This window comes from Folsomia candida, unplaced genomic scaffold (genome assembly GCF_002217175.1).
Source record: "Folsomia candida strain VU population unplaced genomic scaffold, ASM221717v1 Fcan01_Sc001, whole genome shotgun sequence".
NCBI lineage: Eukaryota > Metazoa > Arthropoda > Collembola > Entomobryomorpha > Isotomidae > Folsomia > Folsomia candida.
The window spans coordinates 17,898,842-17,911,644 of NW_019091193.1; the positions used below are offsets into that span (position 1 = coordinate 17,898,842).

The 12,803-nt window shown below is 35.6% G+C and overlaps 3 protein-coding genes across 9 annotated transcripts; 2 read left to right on the top strand and 1 right to left on the bottom strand.

The window, feature by feature from the left end:
- Positions 1 to 308: 308 nt before the first annotated feature.
- LOC110851129 (lysosome membrane protein 2) lies at positions 309 to 5,581 on the top strand. Its single transcript, XM_035856707.1, has 7 exons — positions 309 to 1,277; positions 3,736 to 3,893; positions 4,050 to 4,395; positions 4,465 to 4,611; positions 4,690 to 4,945; positions 5,031 to 5,149; positions 5,251 to 5,581. Exons 1-7 carry the CDS (start codon positions 1,167 to 1,169, stop codon positions 5,545 to 5,547), a joined length of 1,434 nt encoding a protein of 477 aa, XP_035712600.1. The 5' UTR covers positions 309 to 1,166; the 3' UTR covers positions 5,548 to 5,581.
- A 143-nt stretch (positions 5,582 to 5,724) lies between these two features.
- Positions 5,725 to 9,082, top strand: LOC110843530 (cytochrome P450 3A21). Of its 7 annotated transcripts, none has more exons than XM_035856675.1 (6): positions 5,725 to 5,988; positions 6,669 to 7,172; positions 7,276 to 7,423; positions 7,534 to 7,702; positions 7,775 to 7,926; positions 8,040 to 9,082. In XM_035856675.1, exons 2-6 carry the CDS (start codon positions 6,954 to 6,956, stop codon positions 8,849 to 8,851), a joined length of 1,500 nt encoding a protein of 499 aa, XP_035712568.1. In that variant the 5' UTR covers positions 5,725 to 5,988; positions 6,669 to 6,953; the 3' UTR covers positions 8,852 to 9,082. The 7 variants fall into 7 exon arrangements, with proteins under 7 accessions (XP_035712568.1, XP_035712572.1, XP_035712575.1 ...); XM_035856679.1 differs by having other exon boundaries at positions 6,672 to 7,172; XM_035856682.1 differs by having other exon boundaries at positions 5,725 to 5,970.
- LOC110851153 (retinal-binding protein) lies at positions 8,875 to 12,414 on the bottom strand. The gene is made up of 12 exons (XM_022098815.2): positions 12,236 to 12,414; positions 12,085 to 12,160; positions 11,978 to 12,021; positions 11,797 to 11,917; positions 10,422 to 10,483; positions 10,269 to 10,355; positions 10,140 to 10,197; positions 9,972 to 10,052; positions 9,718 to 9,893; positions 9,540 to 9,629; positions 9,410 to 9,471; positions 8,875 to 9,332 (listed from the first exon to the last, which is right to left on the bottom strand). Exons 1-12 carry the CDS (start codon positions 12,281 to 12,283, stop codon positions 9,098 to 9,100), a joined length of 1,140 nt encoding a protein of 379 aa, XP_021954507.1. The 5' UTR covers positions 12,284 to 12,414; the 3' UTR covers positions 8,875 to 9,097.
- Between the last annotated feature and the right edge of the window lie 389 nt (positions 12,415 to 12,803).

The window sequence follows — 12,803 nt, forward strand, 5'->3', positions numbered from 1 at the left end:
AAATCTTAAACAATGCATCTCATAATGAGACTCCTTTATATCGAGCTAGAAACTACGTGCTATAGTGTGTAAAGTGTAAGATTCGTCGTCGCATCACTTGAGGCGATTTAGCTGTTAGACCAGACATGTAGCATTCTGGCTGATATCAACAACATATTCAACGAATGCATGATCCAATATGCATACTCCTTATGTTGTCACTACCTGGAAAAATGCGAAAGAACTACAACCCCCAACATCCAATAATGCATAATACAATGCAATGGTTTTTACAGGTCTTTATACCAAACAGATCCTTGTCAAAAGAGTCCCTGTCTGAACAACTGGTGTTACAACAACACCCAAAAAGTAAACGTTAACCATTCCCTGATACCATATTTTTTATCATCATCGGTATCACGCTAATCTTAAGCAAACTAAATGTTTTGGTTCATTTAACTTGAGTTCGAGCGAGTTCAGCAAAGATTAGTATTTGTTAAATTAATGGTGACCGTCGGTCACTGGTATAAGACAGAAATTTAATAACCAGTTCCAGCGTGTCTTTAAAAACACTTTTGTTCATTTAACTCGTACTTGTGTAGCAAAAAAAGGTTCTCCAGCCAGACATAGCAGATCTTCATCAGTTCTTGCCAGGAAAAATAATCCCTCCACGAACTATCTGTTTCTGCTGCCTTTCTTGCCTGTTTTTAATAGTCTTTCATTAAAAGCAACTCGTTCAACCCTTCCGTCTTCACACAGACCATCATCATCCATTCATCGTATTTTACTAATCCCAAGTCGTGTGTGTACTACACATACATAGGTTTCGGTTTTTGTAGTGTCCATCACAATGCTTGTAAATACATAAACTTTGCCAACTGTTCCAACTAGTCTCAAACCTCAACGCAGTACGTGTACTCTGACTGACTGAGATCGGACCATCTTCCATCGTGGGTCATCAGACGCACTTTCCTTGCAGGAGGTAGAAGTGCTTGCAACAAGAAAGATACATTCCTATTGTAGATTGTTGGAATTTTAAGATCACGCCACACCAAACCGTGTTGGTGGTCAAATAGTGTTACCAGTTTGTTATCCTTGTCTACTACATACGTTCAAGGCTTTCAAGTCACTGGAGTGCGACAAACCTGACTCAGTTATTTAGGAGAAAAATATAAAGATATTTAAAAATGCAGAAATTGCCATCGTGTGTTTTGGCTCTGGGATTTGCTATTTTAATCGGTGCTGCAGTGGTGGGATGGATTATTGTTCCTAAAGTAATTAACAATAAGATTGCAGAGGTAAGTTTGATGCCATATATATTTTTTTACTTCATTTTATTGTAAGACATAGCGATTTTTATTTATTTTTGCATTTGTTCTTTGAGTAATTCCGCTTACATGAATGATCAAATGTACGTAAATCAAAGTTCAGCCAGCCATGGACAGGCTGGTCCACCAGAAAAGAATTAGACCTTGAGTCATTTTACGACATGGAAATGCGAAAACAAATTCATGATGTAAATGACTTGAGCACACAAATGCAAAAACTTAAACTTAATCTTTTTAGCATAGAACTTGTGTGGGTAGATTTAATGCGATTAATGCAAGCATCAGGTTAATTGTTTGTTATTAATTGAACTTTGCTTGTTTGAAATTAATTGAAATGTTTACCATGCATTACATCAGGTTGTAAATTTGTTGATCATCATGAGCTAATAGATTTATCCTTTACAAGCACAATCGCAATAGTTTATATTTATGCATGCTTCATTTTGGCATGTCATCCTCTTCTTAGGAGGGGAGGTTGTGTACTATCAACTCCCGGATCTCGATGTGCTTTGGATATGTTGTAGTGTCCCATCAATATACAGCAACCCTGAAGTGGTTTGATTCCATGGCCACATTTGCGCCCGCCACACCCACTCAAAGGTGCCCAAAAATCGCTTTCACTCTAGCTTTCACTCATTCAAAACCACGCCAAAAATCCAATTTTACTCCGATTTTCAAATGTCTTTCACCATTATACTCCCAGATAGTTTTTGCCTTATTTCCAACATCAAACTCAACTTTTTGAAATTTGTAGTATTTTTAAAATTTAAAATTCTGAATGAGCATTGTTGTAGTAATCAACAAACCAAATTATGGCTGCGAAGTATTCATCATCAAAGTTAAGTTTGACGTTGGAAATAAGAGGACAACTATCTGGGAGTATAATGGCTAAAGAAATTTGAAAATCGGAGTAAAATTGGATTTTTGGCGTGGTTTTGAATGAGTGAAAGCTGGAGTGAAAGCGATTTTTGGGCACCTTTGAGTGGGTGTGGCGGGTGCAAATGTGGCCAAACCACTTCAGGGTTGCTGTACATTGATGGGACACTACAACATATCCAAAGCACATCGAGATCCGGGAGTTGATAGTACACAACCTCCCCTCCTTAGTAATCTAAATACTTTTATGCTGACCAGCAATAGTAAAGTCATTCTGCGCCTTGGCTGGAAAATTTGCGAATAATGCAGTTGTACATTTTTTGCCACTTTTCACATGTATGCATTGATGGGTGGGAAGCCCAGGCGCTGTGTAAAAGACGTGAATTCCTTTGAAGACATAAAACCTTGGTCGGTGACAATTGAGCTATGCATTTATGCAAATGGGATTATATTTTCCCACGACACATTAGTGTCGATTTCAGCCATGAATCTCCTAGACCTTTCCAGACCATACTTTGATACATACACATCATGCTATGAAAAGTATGTATGCATTCTCAAATTCATATATTTGTCGTATAAAAATGCAAAATCAACTCCAAAAATATTTTAATAACGCCCAGCATGTTGCATCCGGTATATGCTTATTGAATTGCAACCGATACATACATATTTATATATTTCACCCTTCTGTTAAACGGCTCCTTCATGTTATTTAAAATTGGTCTGATTTTATTATATTTATATGTGTATGCACATAATAAAAGAGGGTATATCCCTTATATAAGGGATATGACGAGATTATATTACGGAAATAATTCATTTGATAGTACTATTTACATAGATTAAGACTACATGATATTTTCCCTAAATTAAATTGTGGAGGAGTTCATCTTATACATACAAAATTATGTTATGTATACATGTACTACAAATAGTTAAAACTTTCACCAAATAGTTAGTTTATGTAGTTTATACATTGTTCAGTGGAAAACAACAAAATTTTGGTTATCTTACAACATTGGGTACAATAAGAAGAATTAAGATTTGTGATGTTTAAGTACATACTTTGAGACAGTTACACTTTACCAAATGTCTAAATGTTTAGACATTTAGTGTTAATACATTCTTAAGGTTGACCTCGGTAATCGAGGCTCGGTTTGTCTGTTGTAACTTTAATGAGGTTAGTTAGCAGAAGTCATGACATGCAGTGGTGTTAATAAGAAAATACAATGTTTGAATGTGGCATATGCACGACAAATATTAAATTTGAGTATATATATGTAATATGATATGAATTAGTTATTATAATGCTGAGAATTTACTGGTACCAAACACCGTGAGACTGAGTGTAGAAAAAACATGAAAAATCGATCTGGATCAAATTGTCTTAAATTACAATGTAAAATGAGTTATTTCGTAATTTCGAGTTCAACGTTAGCCCTCCATGATAATAATTCGTACCAATGAACTCTTAGTAAAGGGCAATGTGGCATCAATACCTATCCGTTCCTGAAATAAATACTTATCACGTTGTTTCCACTTTTTTCAGCAAGTGAGACTAGTCAATGGATCTGAAACTTTCAATAGGTGGAGGGATGTTCCAGTCCCAATCTTTGTCAAATTTCATCTCTTCAATGTAACGAATCCGAAGCAAGTACTCATTGGGGAGAAGGCAATTCTCCAGGAAGTTGGCCCTTTTACCTTCAGGTCAGTATTAAACATTGTGTTAATAATATTCTGCTTAATAATCAACAAAATCATGCATAATTGTCATGAGCTGAACGAGAATGTCATAATGTTGTTGTGCTTATCCTTAGAGTAAATATGTAAAGTTTAACTTATCCTTATCTTGTTTGGTTACAGGCAGAAGAGGCAGAAAGTTGATATTAAAATCCACAAGAGGAATGATACAATTTCGTATAGGCAAACATTGACCTATTTTTATCAGCCTGAATTATCTACTGGGTCACTCCAGGATGTCATAACTGTGATCAATATTCCATTTCTGGGCATGGTGCATCGAGCTGCTAAACAATCTGCGTTTTCACGATCTATGATGCTAGAATTCTTGGCGGATGAGCAAGTATTTGTACAAAAAACTATTGATGAAATGTTATTCAAAGGATATTATGTGGACTTTATGGAAGATTTTGCCAAATTTATTGGCTACAAATTATTGCCCAATGACACCTTCGGATTATACTATGGCGTAAGCGTAGCTCTGTGAGAATATTACCACTGCTTAAAAAATCATTACCAGAATAATTTCTTGCATTAGAAAAATGGGTCGGATCAAGGAGTATTCGAAGTATATTCTGGAATAAAAGACACATCCAAATTTGGGGTCATAGCGAGTTGGAATGGGTCACCGGAAATGCCTTGGTGGGAACCGGATAGCTGCAAGAAAATCAGTGGAACGGATGGGGTGAGATTTTTAAACGAAGCAAAATTTAAATTTCAAGTTTAAAATACTGAGAGAGTGACATTTCATTTCATTTCACAGGCTATATTTCCTCCGTTTGTGACTACTGACCGCAAATTGAACATGTTTAGTTCAGACTTGTGTAGGTCTCTTCGTTTGATTTATGAGAAAGAGTCGGAAGTGGGTGGGGTCCCTAGCTACAAATTTATTGTTGATCCGGAAGTATTGGAAGACCCAGTTTTCAATCGGGATAACATGTGTTATTGCACGCAGCCAGGGTCACGATTTGAAAATTGCCCAAAACAGGGTGCATATCAAATTAACGCATGTCGAAAAGGTACGTGCACATTGTTACTGAATCTTCTATTTGCATATTTTATTTCTACACAAATTCTATAAATTATAAACATTTGACTACTCAGAAACCCCACTGTTGGTGTCCCTGCCACATTTTTTGGACGGATCGTCCGAGTATCTCAATAAAACCGAAGGCCTACATCCAGATAGATCTCTTCATGAAACATTTATCGAATTGGAACCTGTAAGTACCCAGCAATAATTTTGCTACTTATCGTTTACGCCATTAAATCTGGGACAAAAAGTGGTAAAAAATAATGCCGCTTTCATAATTCATTTTTCCAGACTTCCGGTTTGCTTTTGAAAGCAGCCAAGAGAATTCAAGTGAACATGGAACTTCGACCATTTAAATTTATTAAACAATTTAAGAAGGTTCCTTCAATGTTATTCCCTTTGGTTTGGGTCGATGAGAGCGCAATGATGTCAGAAGATGGGAGAGGTCGGCTTAAAGCAAAGCTAATTGCCCCACAAACGTATTCCAACTATGGAGCGTGGGGTGGGGTTGCGTTGGGTCTGCTCATCATTGTCATTGCGACAATAATTTATCTTATCAGAGCTAGAAAGAAAAATTACCATACATAATTTTAATCTATGTAATACATAACGAAAATAAGTGGAAGTAGAAACCAGCAGACCGTACTCTTTCATTTCATACTTACTGTTTGTGTCCTTGGATAATTAAATACTGGGGCTTAGTAATAATTAAGTACGGATTTCAGTCTCTGAGCCCCAAAAATTGTGATAACCTTTAATTTTATGACGATTATTCTCAATTAAAGGAATCTTCATGTGCCTTAAGGTGCAACAAACAGACATTTTAATATTTTATTAATGTAAATGTTTATTTGATTCTGTATTGTTATATAGTTCGTGTTGTTTGAAAGTATTGAAACGTGTTGCAAACATTATTTTTACTCCCATCACGTCTACCTGTGTTAGATAATAAAGCTGTTAGGGTAAAAGTATTACGTATTTGATAGAAGTCTCACAAGGGAACATACCGAGGTGTCCAACGAGTTAAGGGTCGACACCTATACCAAAATGACCACAATACATGACTTATTAAACAAACTGAAGGAATTTCCGTGTAAAATTCACTTTTCGTCAAGTTGTGACGATATTTGTGACGAGCGCATGACCATCGGGTTGCCAGCGGGAGATGTCGGCCGCTGAACGATCAGGTCGAAGAGAAGCGTCGTCGTCTTCAGAGATTTCAAATTCTTTCAAATTTTGAAAACATCTTGAAATTTTGAAAAAAATTTGAGACAATTTTGAAAAAATTTTGAGAAAATTTTGAAATTTTGAGAAAATTTTGAAAATTTTGAGAAAATTTTGAAAATTTGAGAAAATTTTGAAATTTTGAGAAAATTTTGAAATTTTTAAGAAATTTCAATTTTTTTCAAAATTTCAAGTGGTTTTCAAAATTTCAAATGGTTTTCAAAATTTGATACAAATTTGAAATCTCTAAAGACGACGTGAAGACGACGACGCTTCTGTGTGTTCGACCTGATCGTTCAGCGGCCGACATCTCCCGCTGGCAACCCGATGGTCATGCGCTCGTCACAAATATCGTCACAACTTGACGAAAAGTGAATTTTACACGGAAATTCCTTCAGTTTGTTTAACAAGTCATGTATTGTGGTCATTTTGGTATAGGTGTCGACCCTCAACTCGTTGGACACCTCGGTATGTTCCCTTGTCAGTAGTTATAAATATGTAATATGTACGTATGTGATGTCATCATTAGGTTGTTTAGTTAGCAAATTATTGTGCTTGTCGTAATTGATATCAAGGCGGCAATAAAAATCACAAAGATGATGCCTACTGATTAATTAATTTTGCTGTGTAAATTCTTATAATCTAATCACCAAATTTCATTTTACTTCAAAGCGTCTCTCTTGTGAATAAATACTTTGTATTGCTGATTACATATATGCTTTCACGGCTTATTAGTCAGTAGTGTCGGGCTCACTTTGCGTGCCATCAACATGTTTCTGGAAACACTTGTCATCCTATTTATTTCAAGTTTACTAGCAACATTTTTTGGACTCGTAATTTATGCGAGATGGAATTATGGAACTCTAGAGGCGCTCAATATCCCCTTCGTGAAACCGTCTTTTTTCCTCGGCAGTGCACCTGATCTGCATGAAAAAATTCAACACCTTGAAGATATAGCACGTTATAAAAAATATGGCTCGGTTTATGGGGTAAATAAGTATAAGATTTTCTGATGCATGTCAATTAATCATGTTAAGCAGCTTATAATTTAAGTGTTGATATGTATGCATATTTATGATAAACGATTTGCAGGTTTACGAGGGAAGATCTCCTACTATTTATGTGTGCGATCCCGAACTTATTCGTCTGATTTTTGTAAAAGATTTTGACCATTTTCAAGATCGTAGACAAATTGATTTGGGTGATCCACTTGTTAACGACTTCTTGGATTTTTTGCCAGGTAATTATGTGGTCAAAGTTGATTTTACTCAGTAGCAGTAGGACTGTTAAAATCACAAGAAATAAATTCAACTGTTGGTATTCATGCAACTATTTTTACTACCTCTAAAGTTGATAAATGGAGAGAAATTCGAGGTTCCATGAGTCCTATATTTACTACTGGGAAACTGAAAATGATGAGTACATCGTTTAAAACTGTAAATGAGGAGTTTTTCAAACAATTGACACAAATCGTGGATTCCAAGGGTAGAGATGGCGCTTATTCGATGGATATGCGACAGTAAAACACAAATTATATATACATATACATACATCTACAAGGTATTATTCATATGTATTTGTGGTAAAATAGACTTTTTGATGGACTCGTGATGGATATGATTTGTCGATCAGCCTTCGGAATAAAGATTGGCGATCCTCTCGACCCCGACAACCTTTTCGTACGTTTGTTTAAAGATTTACAAGGAACAGACGCTGACTTCGGATTAATGTACACGCTGTCAAGTGAGTTTTCTTCACCACATATTACGTTCGTTATATAACGTGCTTTATTAGTCGTTTATACTACGTATTTATCTTGCATATTTTTGATAACTACATACATATTTATCCGTTAGTGGTTTTTCCTTGGCTGACACGATTCGCACCTACGCTTGGAAGTGATTCTGCAACAAGGATTGTAGCCATTATCCGTGGTGTTATGGAAGCTCGAAAAGAAAGTGGCAATAAACATAACGACTTCATCGACGTCTTAAATGAAATGTATGACAAACTCTCGTCGCCCGAGTATAAGAAATTGAAAATTGCAGAAACTGCGGTAATGGCTCAAGCGATCAATTTCGTGCTTGCAGGATACGATGCAATGTGCACGACCATGACTTTTTTGTTATACAATATTTCAAAGCATCCGGAAATCCAGGAAAAACTTATTCAAGAAATTGACAATTTTATGGAAAATCATGATGGTGAAATCATCTTTGAGAAGCTAAGTGAGTGTCCTTATCTGTTGGCATGTCTGACCGAAACTTTGCGTCTCTACCCACCATTCATTAGACCAGAAAGAATGTGCACTAAAGATTGGAAAAATAATGGTCTAAAAATTACCAAAGGCACGTTAGTAATGACCCCCGCCTGGTCTGTTAACAGAAATCCCCAAGTGTACTCAGACCCTGATAATTTCCAACCAGATCGCTTCATGCCAGAAAATAAGTTAAAGTTGAATTCATATGCTTTCCTAACATTTGGACTTGGACCAAGAAATTGTGTAGGCATGCGCTATGCATACGAAGCTATGAAATTTTGCATGGTCCATTTTCTTAAACATTTTCGGGTTGAACTTTCTCCCGAGACAGAAATTAAATATAAACCGGGCATTTTATTTTTAATCATGTATGATCCTGTGAACCTGACACTTGTTAAGCGACGTTGATCAAATGTTGTTCCGATAATTAATCCGATTATGCAACAGTTTATTAAAACTTGCAACTGGTGTTAAAGATTGAAATAGAATTCAAGTATAAAGTACGTAGCTCATAGAATGTCTGGTAATTCAACATGCAGCATGTTTTAGAGTTTGGAATTGATTAGAATAAAGTGTTAGCTCATAGAAATAATAATGATGTAAAATAATTTTGAAACGAATAAAATTGTTGTTAATGGAGTGGAGTGTGTGTGTTTAGTCATCATCAGTTCCTGGTGGGAAGACGGACACAATGTAATTCAAGGAGACAGATCTGAACCGATTTTCCTTATTGTTGAAACACAACGTGTATTTTCCAGTTTTCTCACAAGTGATGGAGTTATTTTGCAGAGCAAGCGATTGGAACTTTTCGTAAGGAACAATAATTTCCTCTTTTTCTCCCAAATATACCGAAAATCCAATATCACGGTCATCCGTCTGAAAACTCCAGCTTGAAATGAAGAGTTTTGTTATTAAAATGGTCATAGAGTAGTAGGGATGCATACAGTTTATCATTTACTAATTTACCAAATCTGGGTTTTTGCTACGTCCACTTGATATTCCAACTTGATTTTTTTACCCGAAGGTACCTACAATATAAATTATTTCCATGATCAATTCCAAATAAGAAACTTGCAAAGTACAAATATTATCATACCTTGACTTCGATCATGTCTTCGTGTTCTTCCAAGTCATCAGGGTTTCCACTAATATCTTCATCATCATTCAGCAAATTTGGATCCGCAGACTATGTATAAATTATTAAATTACTTTTCATTCTTGATATGCATTATCCTTTATGATGTAACGCTTCATAATAAAAATTTCGAACTTACTCCGCCAATTTTTTTGTTGCCTCCGTACTTTTGTGGAAGTTCATTAATATCGATGTATTGGAGCAGGAAATTTTTAACCTTAGCATTACACTTGGGAAACAACTTGATATTTTTTATCGTTTTTTCATTGACAAACGGTTTTACAATCTTGTAGGCCAGCTTTGCAACCTTTGGGGCTAAAACATTTAAAAATATATTTATTGTAAAACAGTCACAAGTAAAAAAAAAAAAAAAAAAGTATTTATAAGTAGTACCGTTTACAACGCAAATGAGTTTCACATCGTCTGGATAATTAGGTTCAATCCTTTTGAGCTGATCCAAAGCCAATTCAGTGGCTAAATTTTTTAAACAGTTAATAAACTCAAATTAATAATCATGATGTCAAGAATCTAAGAATTAAATCCTAGGATTAGAGTGCTTACCCCCAGGAGACGTCATTTGTTTAAATGTAAATTTTTTCGCATCACAGATAACAATTATCTTCATAATATTTCATATTTTATTAAATAAGAAAATCGTTGTGCTAAATAATAGCAAAAGTATAACGATACCTGCTGAATTGGTTTCTCAGGTTTGTGGATGTCTCGACAAGCTTGAGCAATTTTCTCTAAATTGTAGTCTCCGAATTTGATTAATGCCTGCATTTAAACGTCAATTTTTAACATATATCTTACACTTTCATTATACAAATTTTTAATATTTACATCTTTCCCGTATTTCTTGATGATAACCTTCGGATTATGAGGTAGCACCTCAGTACAAACAACTGCAAATTTTAATCAAGTTACACAACTTAATTGAAATCAATCATCACATAATGTTTCTCATGCTAATCATCCCTTTCCGCTTGCTCACTCCTACAAACCTTAATCAGTAATTACCCGTTAATGAACGAGCATTCTAATTAGGACAATAAAAACTTGTTCGTATACTCGAACCATACATATTTAGATATATCAATCAATCGCCAACATTTCAGTAATTTTCTGCATGAGAACTTGAATTTTGCTGCAAACTCAACCAAAGCATTTGCGAAGGCATGAATATGAGAATAAATTAGATAAAATATTTTCCTTCTCCCGTCCCAACAGTTGGAAATGATTTTAATAAAATAAAATTAGAACAAGAAAAGTCCTTCATCACTATAATTTCTCAAACAATGTTCGTGCAAAAACAGATTTGGCATACTTCCTGTGACCCAACGTGAAATCGCTCTCATAATCAGTGGTGGTGCAGAAAGTGAGCTTTCTTAAAGGTGTGCAAATCCAGATTTTTTCACGTTTGTTGTCTTACATCTAAGCAACTAAGACATTTCAATTTTTCTCATGACGCATGTTCAAAATATATACTAGTTTTGCTACATATGTGGGCTATTCATACATATGTATGCGTGTACATACTTAAGCATGTATGCATGTATGAGCAAATGTATAATTTGTAAGTTTATATTGTCTCAAATTATCCTGCATTAAATTAACCGTGTACGTAATTCATATATGCAAACATGGTCTCATAAATAAACCACACTTGTGTTGTTAGACAATATGATTCCTCAAAAATACAAGTTTGGCCCTTGTGTCTGAGAGAGATGACCGCAATATATCTGCCGTTTATATGAAAAATTCAATGCATGTGAATCATAAAAACGAATTAATTTACTTATTTCGTTTTCCTACTTGAAGAACTATAAGGAATTCTGCTTTAATAAATCTCTCTCAATTATAAACTTTATCAATGAAAACGATCTGCACAATTCTTGGGCGTGCTTAAAGGAGTAAGCATGTAATCTGCCTCATACTAGGAGGGATGACTCACACTTTAATTCGACAAGGTACAGAGATCACTTGCATCAATGGGAAAAATTAATGATAACGAGTATTTCTCACTCTGTCTGTACTAGCAAAGGATACACTCTCATAGCATAATTTTGTAAATAAATATGTATTTAAGCCAGCGATGAAATAGTTTTGTTTTCTTCAAAAAATGAGCATCAAGTTTATATCATAATGAGGCTAAGCAGTAAGTTTTGCATCTTAAATAATTCATAGCAAGAGAGATACAGAGCATAAAAACGCTTACTTGGGCAGCCCTCCTTGTCGTAGCCTGTTATGTCGTAGGGGAACAATTTCTCCAACTCTGGATCTGGAGTATAGTCCTTCAGGATAGTGTCCAAACCGGCTTCTTTTCGAAACTTGTAGCACTGCGGAACACATTCGTAAAATTTTATAAACATTAAATCACAACGTTAATGAATATTTACTTCCAAAAGTCCAGCTTTCGTCTTCTCGAAATCCATGTCTTTGGCTGTAAAATACATTATATGGTTTAAGAAATAACAGTGTGCATACCGTGACATTAGTAGCTCACCTTTCAGCCACTTTAAGAGAAACGCATCTTGCTGGATGTCCTGCCAATCCGACACATCAACCAGTTGTTCTCGAAGCTATTTGTCCAAATTATAGAAAATTATAATTTGAGGGTTGAATTGTTATTTCAATATGTACATATGTACAAATACCTTGTTAACAGTCTCCTGTTCGCTTGCATTGGGGATGAATTGGGCCATTGCTATGCTCTAAACAGCGAAGCACTTTGACTAATGTCGAGAAAATGAAAACAAGGGCGAGCTAACCGAAAGGTAAATTTATGGCGTCCTCAGTGGCCTGGTTCAAGCACAAGACTGACTTTAGTCTAGAAAGAGATTTCGCTAATGAAGACTCGAAAGATTGCCTAAAACTGAAAGAGGTAGTCTGCTTGCCAAGTAATTTTCTTGTGCATGTTGGAAATACCTGCGAGTATGTACATACATACGCTTGTCGAGCTTCACAAAATACAACCATTAAACTTTTTAATACCACACAGCAGCCTCATTCATTATGTACAACATTCAATGCTGCTCAAATTCGCGAGTGACCATAAGCCATGCAGTGCAGTGTCTGTCAATTTCCACACCTCGTCGCAGAGGCTGAGCGACAGGAGATGCTCATACCTGTGGCAAACCACAACCGGCTTAAAAACCTTGTATTTCTCCATGGCCAACAAAAATTCAACAATGAATCGAATAATGCGCTTGCATTTCTTTACAT

Bases quoted from the DNA above. Each gene is read 5' to 3' on its own strand.
- LOC110851129 (XM_035856707.1), top strand. From the start codon at position 1,167: ATGCAGAAATTGCCATCGTGTGTTTTGGCTCTGGGATTTGCTATTTTA. The intron at 4,396-4,464 runs GTAAGCGTAGCT...TTCTTGCATTAG, and splicing joins CCTTCGGATTATACTATGGC to AAAAATGGGTCGGATCAAGG. The intron at 4,612-4,689 runs GTGAGATTTTTA...TTCATTTCACAG, and splicing joins AAATCAGTGGAACGGATGGG to GCTATATTTCCTCCGTTTGT.
- LOC110843530 (XM_035856675.1), top strand. From the start codon at position 6,954: ATGTTTCTGGAAACACTTGTCATCCTATTTATTTCAAGTTTACTAGCA. The intron at 7,424-7,533 runs GTAATTATGTGG...CTACCTCTAAAG, and splicing joins CTTCTTGGATTTTTTGCCAG to TTGATAAATGGAGAGAAATT. The intron at 7,927-8,039 runs GTGAGTTTTCTT...TTTATCCGTTAG, and splicing joins ATTAATGTACACGCTGTCAA to TGGTTTTTCCTTGGCTGACA.
- LOC110851153 (XM_022098815.2), bottom strand. From the start codon at position 12,283: ATGGCCCAATTCATCCCCAATGCAAGCGAACAGGAGACTGTTAACAAG. The intron at 12,161-12,235 runs GTATTTGTACAT...TTGGACAAATAG, and splicing joins AACAGGAGACTGTTAACAAG to CTTCGAGAACAACTGGTTGA. The intron at 9,333-9,409 runs GTAAATTAGTAA...CTTCATTTCAAG, and splicing joins GTAGCAAAAACCCAGATTTG to CTGGAGTTTTCAGACGGATG.